The 18168-nt window shown below is 45.1% G+C and overlaps 1 protein-coding gene across 1 annotated transcript in view; it reads left to right on the top strand.

The window, feature by feature from the left end:
- Positions 1-18168, top strand: part of LOC139239443 (kinesin-like protein KIF24) — a 148480-nt gene that overhangs the window by 22109 nt on the left and 108203 nt on the right. The window contains exon 2 of the mRNA XM_070868192.1: positions 10474-11108. Coding sequence (XP_070724293.1) covers positions 10495-11108 — 614 coding nt within the window. The 5' untranslated portion in view covers positions 10474-10494. The remainder of the gene's footprint in view (positions 1-10473; positions 11109-18168) is intronic.

Here is an 18168-nt window from a genome sequence, read left to right as displayed (position 1 = left end):
ATCTGAATTAAATCTCCCCTCAGCCTCCTCTGTTCCAAAGAAAACAACCCCAGCCTATCCAATCTTTCTTTATAGCTAAAATTTTCCAGTGTTGGCAACATCCTCGTAAATCTCCTCTGTACCCTCTCTCGTGCAGTCACAGCTTTCCTGTAATGTGGTGACCAGAACTATACACAGTACTCAAGCTGTGGCCTAACTCGTGTTGTATACAGTTTGTAGCATAGCTTCCCTGCTCTTATATTCTACGCCTTGGCTAATAAAGGAAAGCATTCCGTATGCCTTTTTAACTACCTAATCGACCTGTCCTGTTACCTTTAAGGATCAGTGGACATGCACTCCAAGGTCCCTCTGTTCTTCCGCATCTCTCAATGTCCTCCCATTTATTGTGTATTCGCTTGCCTTGTTGCACCTCCCCAAATGCATTACCTCACACTTCTCCGGATTGAATTCCATTTTCACTTTTCTGCCTAACTGATGAGTCCATCATTATCTTCCTGCAGTCTAAAGCTTTCCTCCTCACTGTCAACCACATGACCAATTTTTGTATCATCTGCAGACTTCTTTATCATGCCCCCTACTTTTAAGCCTGAATCATTAATGTTGTGTATGCATGCCTGTTTACTGTGTGATGTCTGAAACACTGTTATGCAACACTTATCTGTACACCAGAGGGTGCTGCTGATGGAGACCTAAGGGTTACCTGCACACTGCAGGTAACCCAGTATAAAAAGGAACTCACAGCTGGTTGTTCTCACTCAGGAGCTGCAAATAAAGGACTATAGGTCTACACAGTTTAAGTATCACACCCTGCCTCATGAAGTCATTACTAAAGGTGCCTACATACACTACAATTAATATATGCTATAAAAAGCAAGGGACTGAGCCCTGTGGAACCGCACTGGAAACAATCTTTCAATCGCAAAAGCACCTGTCAACCATTACCCTTTGCTTCCTGCCACTGAACCAATTTTGAATCCAATTTGCCACTCTCTCTTGGATCCCTGGGCTTTTTACCATTTTGATCAGCCTGCCATGTGGGATCTTGTTAAAAGCCTTGCTAAAATCCATGTAAACTACATCAAACGCACTGCCCTCATCGACCCTACTTGTTGCCTCCTCAATATATTCAATCGAGTTAGTCAGATACGATTTACCCGTAAAAAATAAGAACTTAAGAAATAGGAGCAGGAGTATGCCATATGGCTCCTCGAGCCTGCTCCGCTATTCAATACGATCATGGCTGATCCGATCATGGACTCAGGTCCACTTCCCTGCCCGCTCCCTCCCCATAACCCCTTATTCCATGCTGACTGTCCTTGATTAATCTGTGTATTTCTAAATGAAGGTTTATACTGTCCTTCAGAATTGATTCTAATAATTTGCCCAGCACCGTGGTTAAACTAACTGGCCTGTAATAACTCAGCTTATCCCTTCCTCCCTTTTTAAACAATGGTACAACGTTAGCAGTTCTCCAATCCTCTGGCACCACTCCAGTCCTATGTTGTAGCTTCACCAGGTTGGCACCTCCTGGAATGCTCTTCTGCACTCCTCATTGAACCAGGGTTGGTCCCCTGGCTTGATTGTAATGGTAGAGTGAGGAGTATGCTGGGCCATGAGATTACAGATTGTGATGGAATACATTTATGCTGTTCCTGATGGCCCACAGTGCCTCATGGATGCCCAGTTTTGAGCTGCTCGATCTATTCTGAATCTATCCCATTTAGCACGGTGGTCATGCCACACAATACGATGGAGAGTGTTCTCCGTGTGAAGACATGACTTTGTCTCCAAAAGGATTGTGGGCTTCGTCTCCACAACGATTGTGTGGTGGTCACTCCTAACAATGCTGTCATGGACAGATGTATGTGCGATAGGTAGATTGGTGAGTACGAGGTTGGGTAGATTTTTCCTTGGTGTTGGTTTTCTCACCACCTGCTGCAGGCCCAGTCTGGCAGCAATGTCCTTCAGGATTCGGCCAGCTCGGTCAGTAGTGCTACCAAGCCACTCTTGGTGATGGACATTGAAGTCCCCCACCCACAGTACATTGCCATCAGTGCTTCTTCCAAGTGGTGTTCAACATGGAGGAGTACTTATTTATCAGCTGAGGATGGGCGGTGGGTGATAATCAGCAGGAGGTTTCCGTGCCCATGTTTGACCTGATGCCATGGTGTCAATGTTGAGGACTCCGAGGGCCGGCCAGGAGAACATTGGAATAGTTGTGTCTAAATATAATTTTGAGGTGATTATTTTAAATGTATTGCATAAAAACTCTTCATGCAACATCAAAGTACATTGGCTTAAGTGTGATACCCTCATAGTGTATGGATGCCAGAATGTAAATGATCTAGTGAGAACATTGTGGTTTAAACAAATCTACTCCCTGGACCAATTATAATTACCCTTGGTATGAACAAGTTGCACAACTGGCTTTGAACATTTGCTGAAAATTAACCACTGAGTTTGGCCTTATGAAGTATTTGTTTCCTATTACATAATAGTTTGTTTTTCAGTAAACCAGAGTCCCATTATGTATCTGATATTGGCTAAGTGATAATGCTCTTTCCTCTGAGTCAAAAGATTATGGCTGCAAGTCCCCTGGCATAATAACAACCATTTCCATTTCTATAAGAACATAAGAAATAGGAGCAGGAGTAGGCCAAACGGCCCCTCGAGCCTCAATAAGATCATCGCTGATCTGACCTTGGCCTCAACTCCACTTTCCTGCCTGTTTCCCATAAACCCTTGACTCCCCTATAGTTCAAGAATCTGTCTATCTCAGCCTTGAATATATTCAATGATTCAGCTTCCACAGCTCTCTGGGATAGAGAATTCCAAAGATTCACGACCCTCTGAGAGAAGAAATTCCTCCTCGTCTCCGTCTTAAATGGACGACCCCTTATTCTGAAACTATGGTCCCTAGTTCTCATTCTTCTAAACTCCAATGAGTATAGGCCCAAACTGCTTAATCTTTCCTCTTAACCCCTTCATCCCAGGAATCAACCTCGTAAACCTCTGAACTGCCTCCAATGCAAGTATATTCCTCCTTAAATAAGGAGACCAAAACTGTACACGATATTCCAGGTGTGTCTCACCAACGCCCTGTACAGTTGTAGCAAGACTTCCTTACTTTTATACTGCACCCCCCCCCCCTTCCTTTGCAATAAAGGCCAACATTCCATTTGCCTTCCTAATTACTTGCTGTACCTGCATGCTAACTTTTTGTGTTTCATTGTACGAGGACACCCAAACCCCTCTACCGCAGCATTCTGTAGTCTCTCTCAATCACTGCATCTTTGAGATCTCCTGCCATGCTCTCCTCCCTCCAGATGAGAGAGATGAGGTCATGTATTCGCTCCAGTAGTGCCTCTCCGCCACACTTCAGTGCCTCGGCAGGGATTTCATCCGCTCCCGAAGCCTTGTTGTTCTTAAGCTGTCTTATGACTTTTTCTACCTCGTGCAGTGTTGGGGTTTTACTGAGGTGGTGGCGAGTAGCATGCAGTAGGATAGAGTCGAGAACACTCGAGTCAAAGGCAGAGTCTCTGTTGAGGAGATCTTCGAAGTGCTCCTCCCAGCAGCATGGCATCTTTAAAGAAGGGACAAGTCCGACTGCGGCAACTACAGAGGAATCTCCCTGCTATCAGCCACTGGGAAAGTCGTCACTAGAGTCCTCCTCAACCGTCTTCTCCCTGTCGCCGAGGAGCTCCTCCCGGAGTCACAGTGCGGATTTCATTCCCTTCGGGCACAACGGACATGATTTTTGCAGCGTGACAGCTGCAGGAAAAAGGCAGGGAACAGCACCAGCCCTTATATATGACCTTCTTTGACCTTACAAAGGCCTTTGACACCGTCAACCGCGAGGGTCTATGGAGCGTCCTCCTCCATTTTGGATGCCCCCAAAAGTTCACCACCATCCTCCACCTGCTCCACGATGACATGCAGGCCATGATCCTTACCAACGGATCCATTACAGATCCAATCAACGTCCGGACCGGGGTCAAACAGGGCTGCGTCATCGCCCCAAACCTCTTCTCAATCTTCCTCGCTGCCATGCTTCACCTCACAGCTGACAAGCTCCCCGCTGGAGTGGAACTAAACTACAGAACCAGTGGGGAACCTGTTCAACCTTTGCCATCTCCAGGCCAGGTCCAAGACCAACCCAACCTCTGTCATCGAGCTACAGTACGCGGACGATGCCTGCGCCTGCGCCTGCGCACATACAGAGGCTGAACTCCAGGACATAGTTGACGTATTTACTGAGGCATACGAAAGCATGGGCCTTGCGCTAAACAGCAGCAAGACAAAGGTCTTCCACCAGCCTGTCCTTACCGCACAGCACTGTCCGCCAGTCATCAAGATCCACGGCGCGGCCCTCGATAACATGGACCACTTTCCATATCTCGGGAGCCTCCGATCAACAAGAGCAGGCATTGACGACGAGATCCAACACCGCCTCCAGTGCCCAAGTGCAGCCTTTGGCCGCCTGAAGAAAAGAGTGTTTGAAGACCAGTCCCTCAAAACTGCCACCAAGCTCATGGTCTACAGGGCTGTAGTAATACCCGCCCTCCTGTATAGCTCAGAAACATGGACCATGTACAGTAGAGACCTCGAGTTGCTGGAGAAATACCACCAACGATGTCTCCGCAAGATCTTACAAATCCCCTGGGAGGACAGACGCACCAACATTAGTGTCCTCGACCAGGCCAACATCTCCAGCATCGAAGCACTGACCACACTTGATCAGCTCCACTGGGCAGGCTATATCGTTTGCAGGCCAGACATGAGACTCCCAAAGCAAGCGCTCTACTCTGAACTCCTTCACGGCAAACGAGCCAAAGGTGGGCAGAGGAAACATTACAAGGACACCCTCAAAGCCTCCCTGTTAAAGTGCAACATCCCCATTGACATCTGGGAAACCCTGGCCAAAGAACGCCCTAAGGGGAGGAAGCGCATCTGGGAGGCTACTGAGCAACTCGAGTGTCGTTGCTGAGAGCGTGCAGGAATCTAGCACCAGCAGCGGAAAGAGCGTGCGGCAAACCAGTCCCACCCACCCCTTCCCTCAACGACTATCTGCCCCACCTGTGACAGAGACTGTGGTTTTCGTATCTGACTGTACAGCCACCTAAGAACCCATGTTAAGAGTGGAAGCAAGTCTTTCTCGATACTGAGGGACTGCCTATGATGATGATGAGTCTCTCTCCATTTAAATAATATTTTGTTTTTCTATTCTTCCTACCAAAATGGAAAACCTCACATTTTCCCACATTATACTCCATCTGCCAAATTTTTGCCCACTCACTTAACCTATCCATATCTCTTTGCAGATTCTTTGTGTCCTCTTCACAACTTGTTTTCCCACCTATCTTTTGTATCATCAGCAAATTTGGCTACATTACACTTGGTCCCTTCATCCAAGTCATTAAAAAGATTGTAAATAGTTGAAGCCCCAGCACTGATATCTGTGGTACCCCACTAGTTACAGTTTGCCAACCTGAAATGACCCATTTATCCCGACTCTCTGTTTTCTATTAGTTAGCCAATCCTCTATCCATGCAAATATATTACCTCCAACCCCATGAGCTCTTATCTTGTGTAGTAATCTGATCGAATGCCTTTTGGAAATCCAAATACACTACATCTGCTGGTTCCTCCTTATCCACCCTGCTCACTACATCCCCAAAGAACTCTAATAAATTTGTCAAACACTAATTCCCTTTCATACAATCAAGCAAAGTCAACATGATTTTATTATGATTTTCTAAATGTCCCGCTACTACTTCCTTAATAACGAATTCCAGCATTTTCCCATATAGCACCTTTCACAAAGTAAAACCCCCTAAAACGCTTCAGAGGAGTGATTATCAAATAAAATTTGACATTGAACCACACTAGCAGATATTAGGACGGGTGACCAAAAGCTTGGTAAAAGAGGCAGATTTTAAGGAGCATCTTAAAGGAGAAGAGAGCGGTAAAGGGGTTTAGGTAGGGAATTCCAGAGCTTGGGGCTTAGGCAGCTGCAGGCACGGCCACCAATGGTGGAGTGCTTAAAATTGTGGATCAGCAAGAGGTTAGAATTGGAGGAGCGTAAAGATCTCTCAGGGTTTTAGAGCTGGAGCATGCTTTATAGTTAGGGAGAGGCGAAGCCATGGTTGGATTCGAAAACAAGATTGAGAATTTTTAAATGGAGGCGTTGCCGGACTGGGAACCAATGTCGGTCAGTGAGCACAGGCGTGATGGGTGAATGGGACTTGGTGTGAGGTAGGATATAGGCAGCAAAGATTTGGAGGAGCTCAATTTTATGGAGGATGTAAGGTGGGAGGCTGGCCAGTAGAGCATTGGAATAGATATAACAAAGGCATGGATGAAGAAGAAGAAGAGCATGGGAGTTCTCCCCGGTGTCCTGGCCAATATTTATCCCTCAACCAATATTACGTTTAATTTACAGCGCAGAAACAGGACATTTGGTCCAACTGGTTTATGTTGGTGTTTATGCTCCACATGACCCTCCTTCCACCCTACTTCATCTAACCTCATCAGTATAACCTTCTAACCTCGTGTCCCGCTACCAAAGAAATATGAGTGCCCAGACATGAAAGTGCCAGTGAGGGAAATGTTCAGGGTTACAGTGATTGGGGGTTTCCTAAAACCACCAACCGCAAGAGTTGACACCCAGAAACTGCTGTGGCATCAATGCCCATAAGAAGAAAGCGAAGGGGTTTCAATATTCAAGGTAACACTAAGATTGGTCTCCTGGGCAAGTGTGCAAAGAGCCAATGATGCCCATTGGGAGTGTTATCATCATAGGCAGTCCCTCGAAATCGAGGAAGACTTGCTTCCACTTTAAACTGAGTTCTTAGGTGATTGAACAGTCCAATACGGGAATTACAGTCTCTATCACAGGTGTGACAGACAGTCGTTGAAGGAAAGGGTGGGTAGGAGTCTGGTTTGCCGCACTCTCCTTCTGCTGCCTGCGCTTGTTTGCTGCCTGCTCTCGGCAACGAGACTCGCGGTGCTCAGTGCCCTCCCGGATGCACTTCCTCCACTTAGGGCAGGGACTTCCAGGTGTCGGGGATGTTACATTTTATCAAGGAGGCTTTGAGGGTGTCCTTGAATCATTTCCTCTGCCCACCTGTGGCTCGATTGCCGTGTAGGAGTTCCGAGTAGAGCGCTTGCTTTGGGAGTCTTGTGTCAGGCATGCGAACAATGTGGCCTGCCCAACGGAGCTGGTCGAGTGTGGTCAGGGCTTCGATGCTGGGGATGTTGGCCTGATCGAGGATGCTAATGTTGGTGCGTCTGTCCTCCCCAGGGGATTTGCAGGATCTTGCAGACATCGTTGGTGGTATTTCTCCAGCCATTTGAGGTGTCTACTGTATATGGTCCACGTCTCTGAGCCATACAGGAGGGCGGGTATCACTACAGCCCTGTAGACCATGAGCTTGGTGGCATATTTCAGGGCCTGATCTTCGAACACTCTCTTCCTCAGGCGGCCAAAGGCTGAGCTGGCGCACTGGAGGCAGTGTTGAACCTCATCGTCGATGTCTGCCCTTGCTGATAATAGGCTCCCGAGGTATGGAAAGTGGTCCACGTTGTCCAGGGCCGCGCCGTAGATCTTGATGACTGGGGGGCAGTGCTGTGTGACGGGATCAGGTTGGTGGAGGACCTTTGTCTTACGGATGTTTAGTGTAAGGCCCATGCTTTCGTACGCCTCAGTGAAGATGTTGACTATGACTTGGAATTTAGTCTCTGAATGTGCGCAGACGCAAGTGTCGTCCGCATACCGTAGTCCGACGACAGAGGTTGGGACGGTCTTGGATCTGGCCTGGAGACGATGAAGGTTGAACAGGTTCCCACTGGTTCTGTAGTTTAGTTCCACTCCAGCGGTGATTTTGTTGTGTGTAAGGTGGAGCATTGCAGCGAGGAAGATAGAGAAGAGGGTTGGCACGATGACTCAGTCCTGCTTGACCCCGGTCCGACGTGGATTGGGTCTGTGATGGATCCATTGGTCAGGATCACGGTTTGCATGTCGTGGAGCAGGCGGAGGATGGTGACAAACTTTTGGGGGCAGCCGAAACGGAGGAGGACACTCCATAGTCCCTCGCGGTTGACTGTCAAAGGCCTTTGTAAGGTCAAAGAAGGCCACGTACAAGGGTTGGTGCTGTTCCCTGCATTTTTCTTGCAGGTGTCGCGCCGCAACGATCATGTCCGTTGTACCCCGTAGTGGACGAAATCCGCACTGTGACTCCGGGAGGAGCTCCTCAGCCACAGGGAGAAGACGGTTGAGGGGGATTCTAGCGACGACTTTCCCAGTGGCTGATAACGGAAATTCCTCTGTAGTTGCTGCAGTCGGTGCCGCTGTAGTTAACCAGCACGTGAACACCGGCAACACATTTGCAATGGGCACAAGGAACTAAACTAAACTGGTGCAGTTTTTGTGCTGCGGGTTCATGACCATTGGGAACTGGATTGTGACAGTGGCTGAACGCATTCCATTTTGCAAAGGAACCGAAACCCTGAGGGGGAGATTTGGGCCGGTTTGAACCCAGAGCTGGGCCAGTCCCATCGCTGCTTCTCAGTTAAATATTTTTTGGCTTAATGTCAACACGTTGGTAGATATCAGAGAGCACAGCCATTCCAAACTATCGAGAGACCCACTAAAACAACACTAAAACGGATTATCTTATCATTCGCTCATTACTGTTTGTGGCAGCACTCTGCATTTGGCTGCCATGGTTCCCTCCATTACAAAAGTGACTAAACTTCAAAAGTACTTAATTGGTTGTAAAGTGCTTTGGGAGATTCTGAGGTTGTGAACGTGATGTGTAAATGCAAGTTTTTTTGTTCTTTACTATGTGCAATTTTTTTTAACTGCAGCAGTTAAAATTAATTATTATCTTTTTTCAATATAATAGTGTTATTACTAAATTAATATTCTGTCTACGACATGTGTAATGGTTTAACCTGAAAGCAGAGTTACTGTTTCATTTATTAAAATGTTAGGAGAGATTAAAGGCACTGGCACAAGTCGGTCTTTTAATTTTAAACATCATGGGCTGGATTTTCTGCTCTGCTCATTTCGGGGCGGTAATGGCGGCGGGGCAGTAAAGTTTGCGCCCGAGATCGGTTTGCGCCAGTGTCATCAAAATTCGGCCCCGAGTGTGGGGCGGAGCACCAAGGGAAGTGTTGCACACCTCTCTTGGGGCGCTAGGCGGGCTGAGCATGTGAAAATCCCGAGCTAAACAGCCTGCCTAGGAGGACTCTAAAGAGAGTCCTGGCAAGAAAAAAAATCCTGAAAAAAATACTAAAAACATTCCCGATAAATAACTCTTGCCACCACAGCATAAATCGCAAAAAAAAATAAAAAACAATTACACTTACCTGAGGTCGACATTACTTACCTCACTACAACCGCTGCAGCTTGGACTGCCAGCTTTCACACTCTGTCCTAGCACGGCACTCTACGGATCGGGTGGGAGCCAAAAATCCAGCCAGTGTCGCAAGCAGCAGCGTTGCACACCAGTTTGCCTCTTCCGGGCGGTAATGCTCCCTGCCCCGCCGAAACCGGCAATGAAAATCCCAGCGGGGCGCTGGAAGTTGGCTGCCTGCCCGGAAGAGATTACCGCTGCCATTGCCGCCCCTCCGGGGCGAAAACAGAGCCAAAAATCCAGCCATTCCTTTTAACATTTAGAATCTGGATTTGAATCAAGTTTAGATCGATGAATCAAAAGTTTCCTCTTTCTGTCAACTGAAAAGGCTCTCATTGAAATTAGTTTGGTTAGCCTTGCCCCAGTCCCTAGTAGCTGTTAGTTTGAAGCACAAACTGTCTATAATTTGGCATGAATTGGCACTCCTTCACAGAAACTATAATGGTAACTCATGGGAAAATTCACATGGCTTCAGTAAAGGACTGAGTTTGAGCATAATTTTGGAGCAGAGTAGAGAGTTTTACTTTGACTCGTGCTATATGTAACATAGGAATGTTCAAAGTTGAAATCACTAAAAGAGTGATGTATTCTTCATCTCAAAATCAATCCCTTTGATGAGAACTACAAAAAAAAGCAAAGATATTAAAGAAAGTATGTTAAATTATTTTCCATTTTGTTTTTTGGGAGTTTCTAATTTGTTGAGGTGAAGAGATTGAAGATCTCAGTGAATTATTTTCCAGAATAATACTTAAAACAGAGATGAGGAGAAATTTCTTTCTGAGGGTTGTAAATCTGTGGAATTCGCTGCCTCAGAGAGCTGTGGAAGCTGGGACATTGGATAAATTTAAGACAGAAATAGACAGTTTCTTAAACGATAAGGGGTTATGGGGAGCAGGCAGGGAAGTGGAGCTGAGTCCATGATCAGATCAGCCATGATCTTATTGAATAGCAGAGCAGGCTCGAGGGGCCATATGGCCTACTCCTGCTTCTATTTGTTATGTTCTTATGTTCTTATTAAAATTGAAAATCTAATTTGCAAATTTTTATTTTTCAGTGGTAATGTAAGTTTGGTAGGATGTCCTCGTGCCTCTACGAATGTCTGTATGAAGCAGGACTGGAACAGTATTACACTCACTTTACTGCAATGGGTTTTCTAAAATCACAAGAGCTGGTTAAGCTGACCATGAATGATTTTTCTGTGCTGCAGATACACAATTTGCATGATCAAAAACGTTTGTTCCAGCTCATTCAAATCATAAAAGCTGTACAAGAAGACGAACGTGGTGCCAGTGCAAATACAGAATGCGCCCAGGCAGGCTCACGGAATTTCTTTGTGGAGAAAGTTAAGCCTGGCCCTCGACGACAGTTGGACTTTGAGTCCTTATATAATAACAAAAGAGACCACTTCAGTCAGACGCCTGGCCCCAGTAGTTATCCTCAGTTATCATCCTGTGCAAATCAACATTGGGATACTTCTTCTGGATTGTTGAAAGCTCCTTCACCAGTTGACCAACTACCTGCCAAATTATGTCTAAAGGATTTGCACTCTCTTCCTGAGAGGGAAGCTGGTCACCCAACAATATTCTTACCAAACAACGCAAGGGTTTGTGACAATAGTGAAATTCAAAAGACACAAATGATTTTGAAGGTTTCAGGTTACAATTATGGACTACCACGTGCTCTCATAAGGTATTGTAATGACTATTTCAGGATTAGATCATGTACTCATTTTTAATTTTTAGAGCTTTTACAAAACTCCTTCATTTTATAGTAAAACCCAAGTATGAATGTAATTACATTACATTATGAAAAATAAATTCCACAATATTAAGGCACAGTGGATCAATACATTTTTCTGTGGGACATGGGTTTAATTTCAGTCCAGATAGATGAGGTTGATATATGCTATCTATTGGTACTTTGTGAAATAATTTGAGTATACATAATCTCCCAAGTTCTTGAGCATTCAAGGCCTGCTAGTGCCTCTGACATCCAGCGAGATAAGAATAAACATGTTTTTTTTCCTGGGGCTTTTATAGAGTAGTCTGTATGTATTAAATATATTTCCATGATAGTACCTCCATTTAAAATGTAGTATGATAGCAAAAGATATCGCATTAAGCTCCCCTGATGATTTGGGGCATAGGGCTTCTGGATCCTACTGGGTCCATGCAGGGATTCCAAGGGGTCTGCACGGTCATCAGATTTCCATCTGTCACCAGATTTTTAAAAATCTGTTAATTTACTAGCATGTTGTTTCTGCATACTAGTTTTCTGTAATTATAACACTTTTTCTTTGGGTTACATGGAATCACATGCTCTGACAATAGGCCCTTGGGATGGGTGAACATTTGCATGCATGTGCCCAATACCAAAAAATTTGGAAAACAAATCTAGCTTTTGTAGAATTATAGAATGGTACAGCACAGAATAAGGCCATTCGGCCCATCGTGCCTGTGCTGACACTTTGAAAGAGCTATCCAATTAGTCTCATTCCTCTGCTTTTTCCTGATAGCCCTACAAATTTTTCCCCTTCAAGTGTTTCTCTCATTCCCTTTTGAAAGTTATTATTGAATCTGCTTTCATCACCATGTCAGGCAGTGCATTTCAGATCATAACAATTCGCTGCATTAACAAAAAAAATCACCTCATTTCGCCTCTGCTTCTTTTACCAATCACTTTAAATCTGTGCTCCAGTTACCGACCCTCCTCTGACTGGAAACAGTTTCTCCTTATTAACTCTATTAAAACCATTCATGCTTTTAAACACTTCCATTAAATCTCCCCTTCTCTATTCTGAGGAGAACAACCCCAGCTTCTCCATTCTCTACCTATAACTGAAGTCCCTCATCACCGCATCTATTCTAGTAAATCTCCTCTGCATCCTCTCTTAAGGCCTTGACATCCTTCCTGAAGTGTGGTGCCCAGAATTGGACACACTATGCCAACAGGGGCCTAACCAGTGCTTTCTAAGAGTTTAGCATAACTTCCTTCAGAAACATAGAAATCTACAGTGCAGAAGGAGACCATTTCGGCCCATTGTGTCCGCGTCGGCCGAAAAAGAGCCACACGGCCCTCAGTCAGCAGCCCTGAAGGTTACAAATAAACCTATGAACAATAGCGGAAAGGTAAAGAGCATCCGATCCAACCAGTCCGCCCCACACAACTGTGACACCCCTTGCACTGCAACATTCTACACTACACCCCAACGGGAGCCATGCGATCGCCTGGGAGAGGCAAAAAAACACACAAAAACCCAAGCCAATTGGGGGACAAAAAATCCGGGAAAATTCCTCTCCGATCCATCCAGGCGATCGAAACTAATCCAAGAAATCACCCTGGCCGTATTTGATTCCCTGCAGTACTTACCATTGTATCTGCGCCAGGTTATCCAGTCTAATCCCACTTACCAGCTCTAGGTCCGAAACCCTGCAGGTTATGGCACTTCAAGTGCCCATCCGAGCACCTTTTAAATGTTGTGAGGATTTCTGCATCCACCACACTTCCAAGCAGTGAGTTCCAGACCCCCACAACCCACTGTGTGAAGAAGCTTCCCCTCAAATCCCCTCTGAACCTTCCACCAACCACCTTAAAACTATACCCACTCGTAATTGACCCCTCCACCAAGGGAAATAGGTCCTTGCTATCCACTATACCCAGGCCCCTCAAAATTTTATTCACCTCAATGAGGTCTCCTCTGAGCCTCCTCTGTTCCAATGGGAACAGACCCAACCTAGCCAATCTGTCCTCATAGCTAAGATTCTCCATTCCAGGCAGCATCCGAGTAAATCTCCTCTGCACCCTCTCTAGTGCAATCACGTCCTTTCTATATTACGGCCACCAGAACTGCACGCAGTACTCCAGCTGTGATCTAATCAGTATATTATACAAGTTAAATATAACCTCCCTGCTCTTGTATTCTATGCCTCGGCCAATAAAGGCAAGCATTCCGTATGCTGCCTTAACCACCTAGCCTGCTACTGTCAGGGATCTGTGGACAAGCGTTCCAAGGTCCCTTTGTTCACCTACACTTCTAAGTGACCTACCGTTTGATGTGTATATCCTTTCCTTATTGGCCCTCCCCAAGTGCATTACCTCACGCTTCTCCGAATTACACTCCATTTGCCACTGTTCTGCCCACCTGACCAGTAGATTGATACCCTCCTGCAGTCCATGACTTTCCTCTTCATTATCAACCACACAGCCAATTTTAATGTCATCTGCAAACTTCTTAATTATACTCCCTGTATTCAAATCTAGATCATTGATGTATACCACAAAAAGCAAGGGACCCAATACCAAGCCCTGCGGAACCCCATTGGAAATATCCTTCCAGTTACAAAAACATACATCAACCATTATGCTTTGCTTCCTACCTCTAAGCAAATTTTGGATCCAACTTGCCACTTTGCCCTGGATCCCATGGGCTTTACCTTTGTGACCAGTCTACCATGTGGGACCTTATCAAAAGCTTTGCTAAAGTCCACTTACGCTACATCGTACGCACTACCTTCATCGACCCACCTGCTTACTTCCTCTCAAAATTCAATCAGGTTAGTCAAACACGATCTTCCCTTAACATAGAAACCTAGAAAATAGGTGCAGGAGCAGGCCATTCGGCCCTTTGAGCCTGCATCACCATTCAATACGATCATGGCTGATCATGCAACTTCAGTACCCCATTCCTGCTTTCTCTCCATACCCTTTGATCCCTTTAGCCGTTAGGGCCACATCTAACTCCCTTTTGAATATATCGAACGAACTGGCCTCAACAACGTTCTGTGGTAGAGAATTCCACAGGTTCACAATTCTCTGAGTGAAGAAGTTTCTCCTCATCTCGGTCCTAAATGGCTTACCACTTCTCCTTAGACTGTGACCTCTGTTTCTGGACTTCACCAACATCGGGAACATTCTTCCTGCATCTAACCTGTCCAATCCCGTCAGAATTTTATAAGTTTCTATGAGATCCCCTCTCATTCTTCTAAATTCCAGTGAATACAAGCCTAGTCGATGCAGTCTTTCTTCATATGTCAGTCCTGCCATCCCGGGAATCAGTCTAGTGAACCTTCACTGCACTCCCTCAATAGCAAGAATGTCCTTCCTCAGATTAGGAGACCAGATTGAGGTAAAAGAATCCAGGAATTAACATCCCTATCTAGCTCTAACTATCTTTCCAAGTCGCCGCTTGGTTTGCATCATCGCACAATTTCCCTATCTCTATCCCTATTCTAAGTTTGAAAGGTATTCACCAGATTGTCCTGGATCTCGTTCAGACACTACCTGAGAACCAGCGAGTGGCTAAACTTTCCTCAGACTTTTGAAACCGGGGGAAACTGGAGCAGTATTGAAATCATACTCACTCCAGTGGCCATTTTCCCCTCGTCTCGTCCAAGGCTAGTCTGGCTCTTAATTCGCAAGTTTTCGGCAGTCGTCCGTTGAGATCCCACTTCTGACACCAAATGTTAATTCCTGGATTCTTTTACCTCAATCTGGTTCAGTAAAATTACTGAGTCGAATACCTCTTGTGCTTTGAACAAAGCAGTCTTTATTACCGGCCAGTAAGACCTATCAGACAGAAGATATACTCTCTGGATAGAGCGTACACACTCCCTACGGATAGGTGAAGTTACATCGTAAAGCGTTAACAGTTATACAGTTTTGAAATCAGATAACAAAATATAAATGGATTGACAGTCTAACTCAGTCACTCATTAGTCAATCTATATGAGATGTTCTTCTTGAAAGCTCAAGTATTGCCTCCAAATGTTTCAATCTAATGGTGTGACTATTTACTGAGACCTTGCAATTCTGCAGATGTATTTCATGTTACAATTATATATTATTGGCAGGATTAGTGACTTGAAACCTTGAGACAGACTGTTAGCTATGCTGATGTTGCACTATTTGCAATCTGACATTCTCCCAGCTATTCTTCCATGGCTTATACATTTTCATATATCCCGTTTACTTTACTGTCCTTAATTCCATATATTCCGTTCAGATATCCACAATCTCGGTCCTAAATGGCTTACCACTTCTCCTTAGACTGTGACCTCTGTTTCTGGACTTCACCAACATCGGGAACATTCTTCCTGCATCTAACCTGTCCAATCCCGTCAGAATTTTATAAGTTTCTATGAGATCCCCTCTCATTCTTCTAAATTCCAGTGAATACAAGCCTAGTCGATGCAGTCTTTCTTCATATGTCAGTCCTGCCATCCCGGGAATCAGTCTAGTGAACCTTCACTGCATTCCCTCAATAGCAAGAATGTCCTTCCTCAGATTAGGAGACCAAAACTGTACACAATACTCCAGGTGTGGCCTCACAAAGGCCCTGTACAACTGCAGTAAGACCTCCCTGCTCCTATACTCAAATCCTCTCGCTATGAAGACCAAGATGCCATTTGCCGCCTTCACCGCCTGCTGTACCTGCATGCCAACTTTCAATGACTGATGTACCATTACACGCAGATCTCATTGCACCTCCCCTTTTCCTAATCTGTCACCATTCAGATAATATTCTGCCTTCCTGTTTTTGCCACCAAAGTGGATAACCTTACACTTATCTGCATTATACTGCATCTGCCATGCGTTTCCCCACTCACCTAACCTGTCCAAGTCACCCTGTAGCTTCTTAGCATCCTCCTCACAGCTCACACTGCCATCCAGCTTAGTGTCATCTGCAAACTTGGAGATATTACATTCAATTCCTTTGTCTAAATCATTAATGTATATTGTAGATAGCTGGGGTTCCAGCACTGAACCTTGCGGTACTCCACTAGTCACTGCCTGCCATTCTGAAAAGGACCCGTTTATTCCTACTCTTTGCTTCCTGTCTGCCAACCAGTTCTCTATCCACGTCAATGTTGCTATGGTTCTTAATGAATACTTTGCGTCTGTTTACCCCTAATACCATGTGCTTTAATTTTGCACACTAATCTCTTGTGTGCGACTTTGTCAAAGGCCTTTTGAAAGTCCAAATACACCACATCCACTGGTTCTCCCTTGTCCACTCTACTAGTTACATCCTCAAAAAAATTCTAGAAGATTTGTCGAGCATGATTTCCCTTTCATAAATCTATGTTGACTTGGACCGATCCTGTCACCGCTTTCCAAATGCGCTGCTATTACATCTTTAATAATTGATTCAAACATTTTCTCCACTACTGATGTCAGGCTAACCGGTCTATAATTCTGTTTTCTCTCTCCCTCCTTTTTAAAACCAATCCATGCTGACTGTCCCTCATTACTCCTTGCCTTTTTAAATGTAGATGTATTCTGTCTTTCAGGCTTTTTTGCAATAGTTTTTCCACCACTGAGGTTAGGCCAACAGGCCTGTAATTACTCTGCCTATCCCTTTCTCCCTTCTTAAACAAGGGTACCACATTAGCAGTCCTCTGGCACCATGCTCAAATCCAAAGAGGACTGAAAAATGATGGTCAAGGCCTCTGTTAGTTCCTCTTTTACTTTGCTCAACAGCCTGGGATGCATTTCATCCGGGCCTGGGGACTTACCTACTCTCAAAGCTGCTAAACCCCTTAATACCGCCTCTCTCACTGTTTATTTCATATAGAATTTCACACTCCTCGATAGCAGTATCTGCATTGCCCTTTTCCTTAGTGAAAACAGACGCAAAGTATTCATTAAGAACCATACCAACATCTTCCGCCTCCACACAGAGATTACCCTCATGGTCTCTAATACGCCCTACCCTTTCTTTAATTATCCTCTTGCTCTTAACATATTTATAGAACATCTTTTGGGTTTTCCTTTATTTACTTGCCAAGTATTTTTCATGCTCTCTCTTAGCATTCCTAATATCCTTTGTTAATTTTACCTCTGAACTTTCTATATTCCTCCTGAGATTCTACAGTATTTAGCTGTCGGTATATGACACAAGCTTCCCTTTTTTTCTTTATCCTCCCCTGTAAGTCCCGAGACATCCAGGGTGCTCTGGAATTGTAATTCTCATCCTTTTTTTAAGGGCACATGTTTGGCCTGAGCCCTCCGGATCTCCTCCTTGAATATCTCTCACTGTTCCGACACTGATTTACCTACAAGTAGCTGTTTCCAGTCCATTGTGGCCAAATCACTTCTCAACTTAGCAAAGTTAGCTTTTCCCCAATTTGGGACTTTTATTCCTGGTCTATCCATGTCCTTATCCAGAATTAACTTGAATCTGACTGAATTATGGTCACGGGCACGCAAGTGCTCTCCCACTGCCATCCCTTCTACTTGCCCAGCTTCATTCCCCAAAACTAAATCCAAAACCATCCCCTTTTTGTGTTGGGCTTGTTACATACTGACTAAAAAAAGTTCTCTTGAATGCATTTTACGAATTCTGCACCCTCTATACCCTTCACACTATATTTGTCCCAGTCAATATTAGGATAGTTAAAATCCCCTACTTTTACTGCCCTATGATTTTTGGGCTTCATGGAAATATGCCTACATATTTGCTCCTCTATCTCCCTCCCGCTGTTTGGGGGTCTATAATACACGCCCAGCAGTGTGATCGCCCCTTTTTTATTATTCAATTTGAACTATATGGCCTCATTTGATGATCCCTCTAACATATCATCCCTCCTCATTGCGGTAATAGTTTATTTAATCAATATTGCAACCCCCCCCCCTTTCTCTTCCCCCCCCCCCCTTTCTCTCCCCCCCCCCTTTCTCTCCCCCCCCCTTTCTCTTCCCCCCCCCCTTTCTCTTCCCCCCCCCCTTTCTCTTCCCCCCCCCCCTTTCTCTT

The sequence above is a fragment of the Pristiophorus japonicus genome, chromosome 2, assembly GCF_044704955.1.
Source record: "Pristiophorus japonicus isolate sPriJap1 chromosome 2, sPriJap1.hap1, whole genome shotgun sequence".
In the NCBI taxonomy this organism is placed as follows: Eukaryota; Metazoa; Chordata; class Chondrichthyes; family Pristiophoridae; genus Pristiophorus; species Pristiophorus japonicus.
Note: the sequence above shows the minus strand (reverse complement) of the source record. Positions and strands in the feature narration are given on the sequence as shown.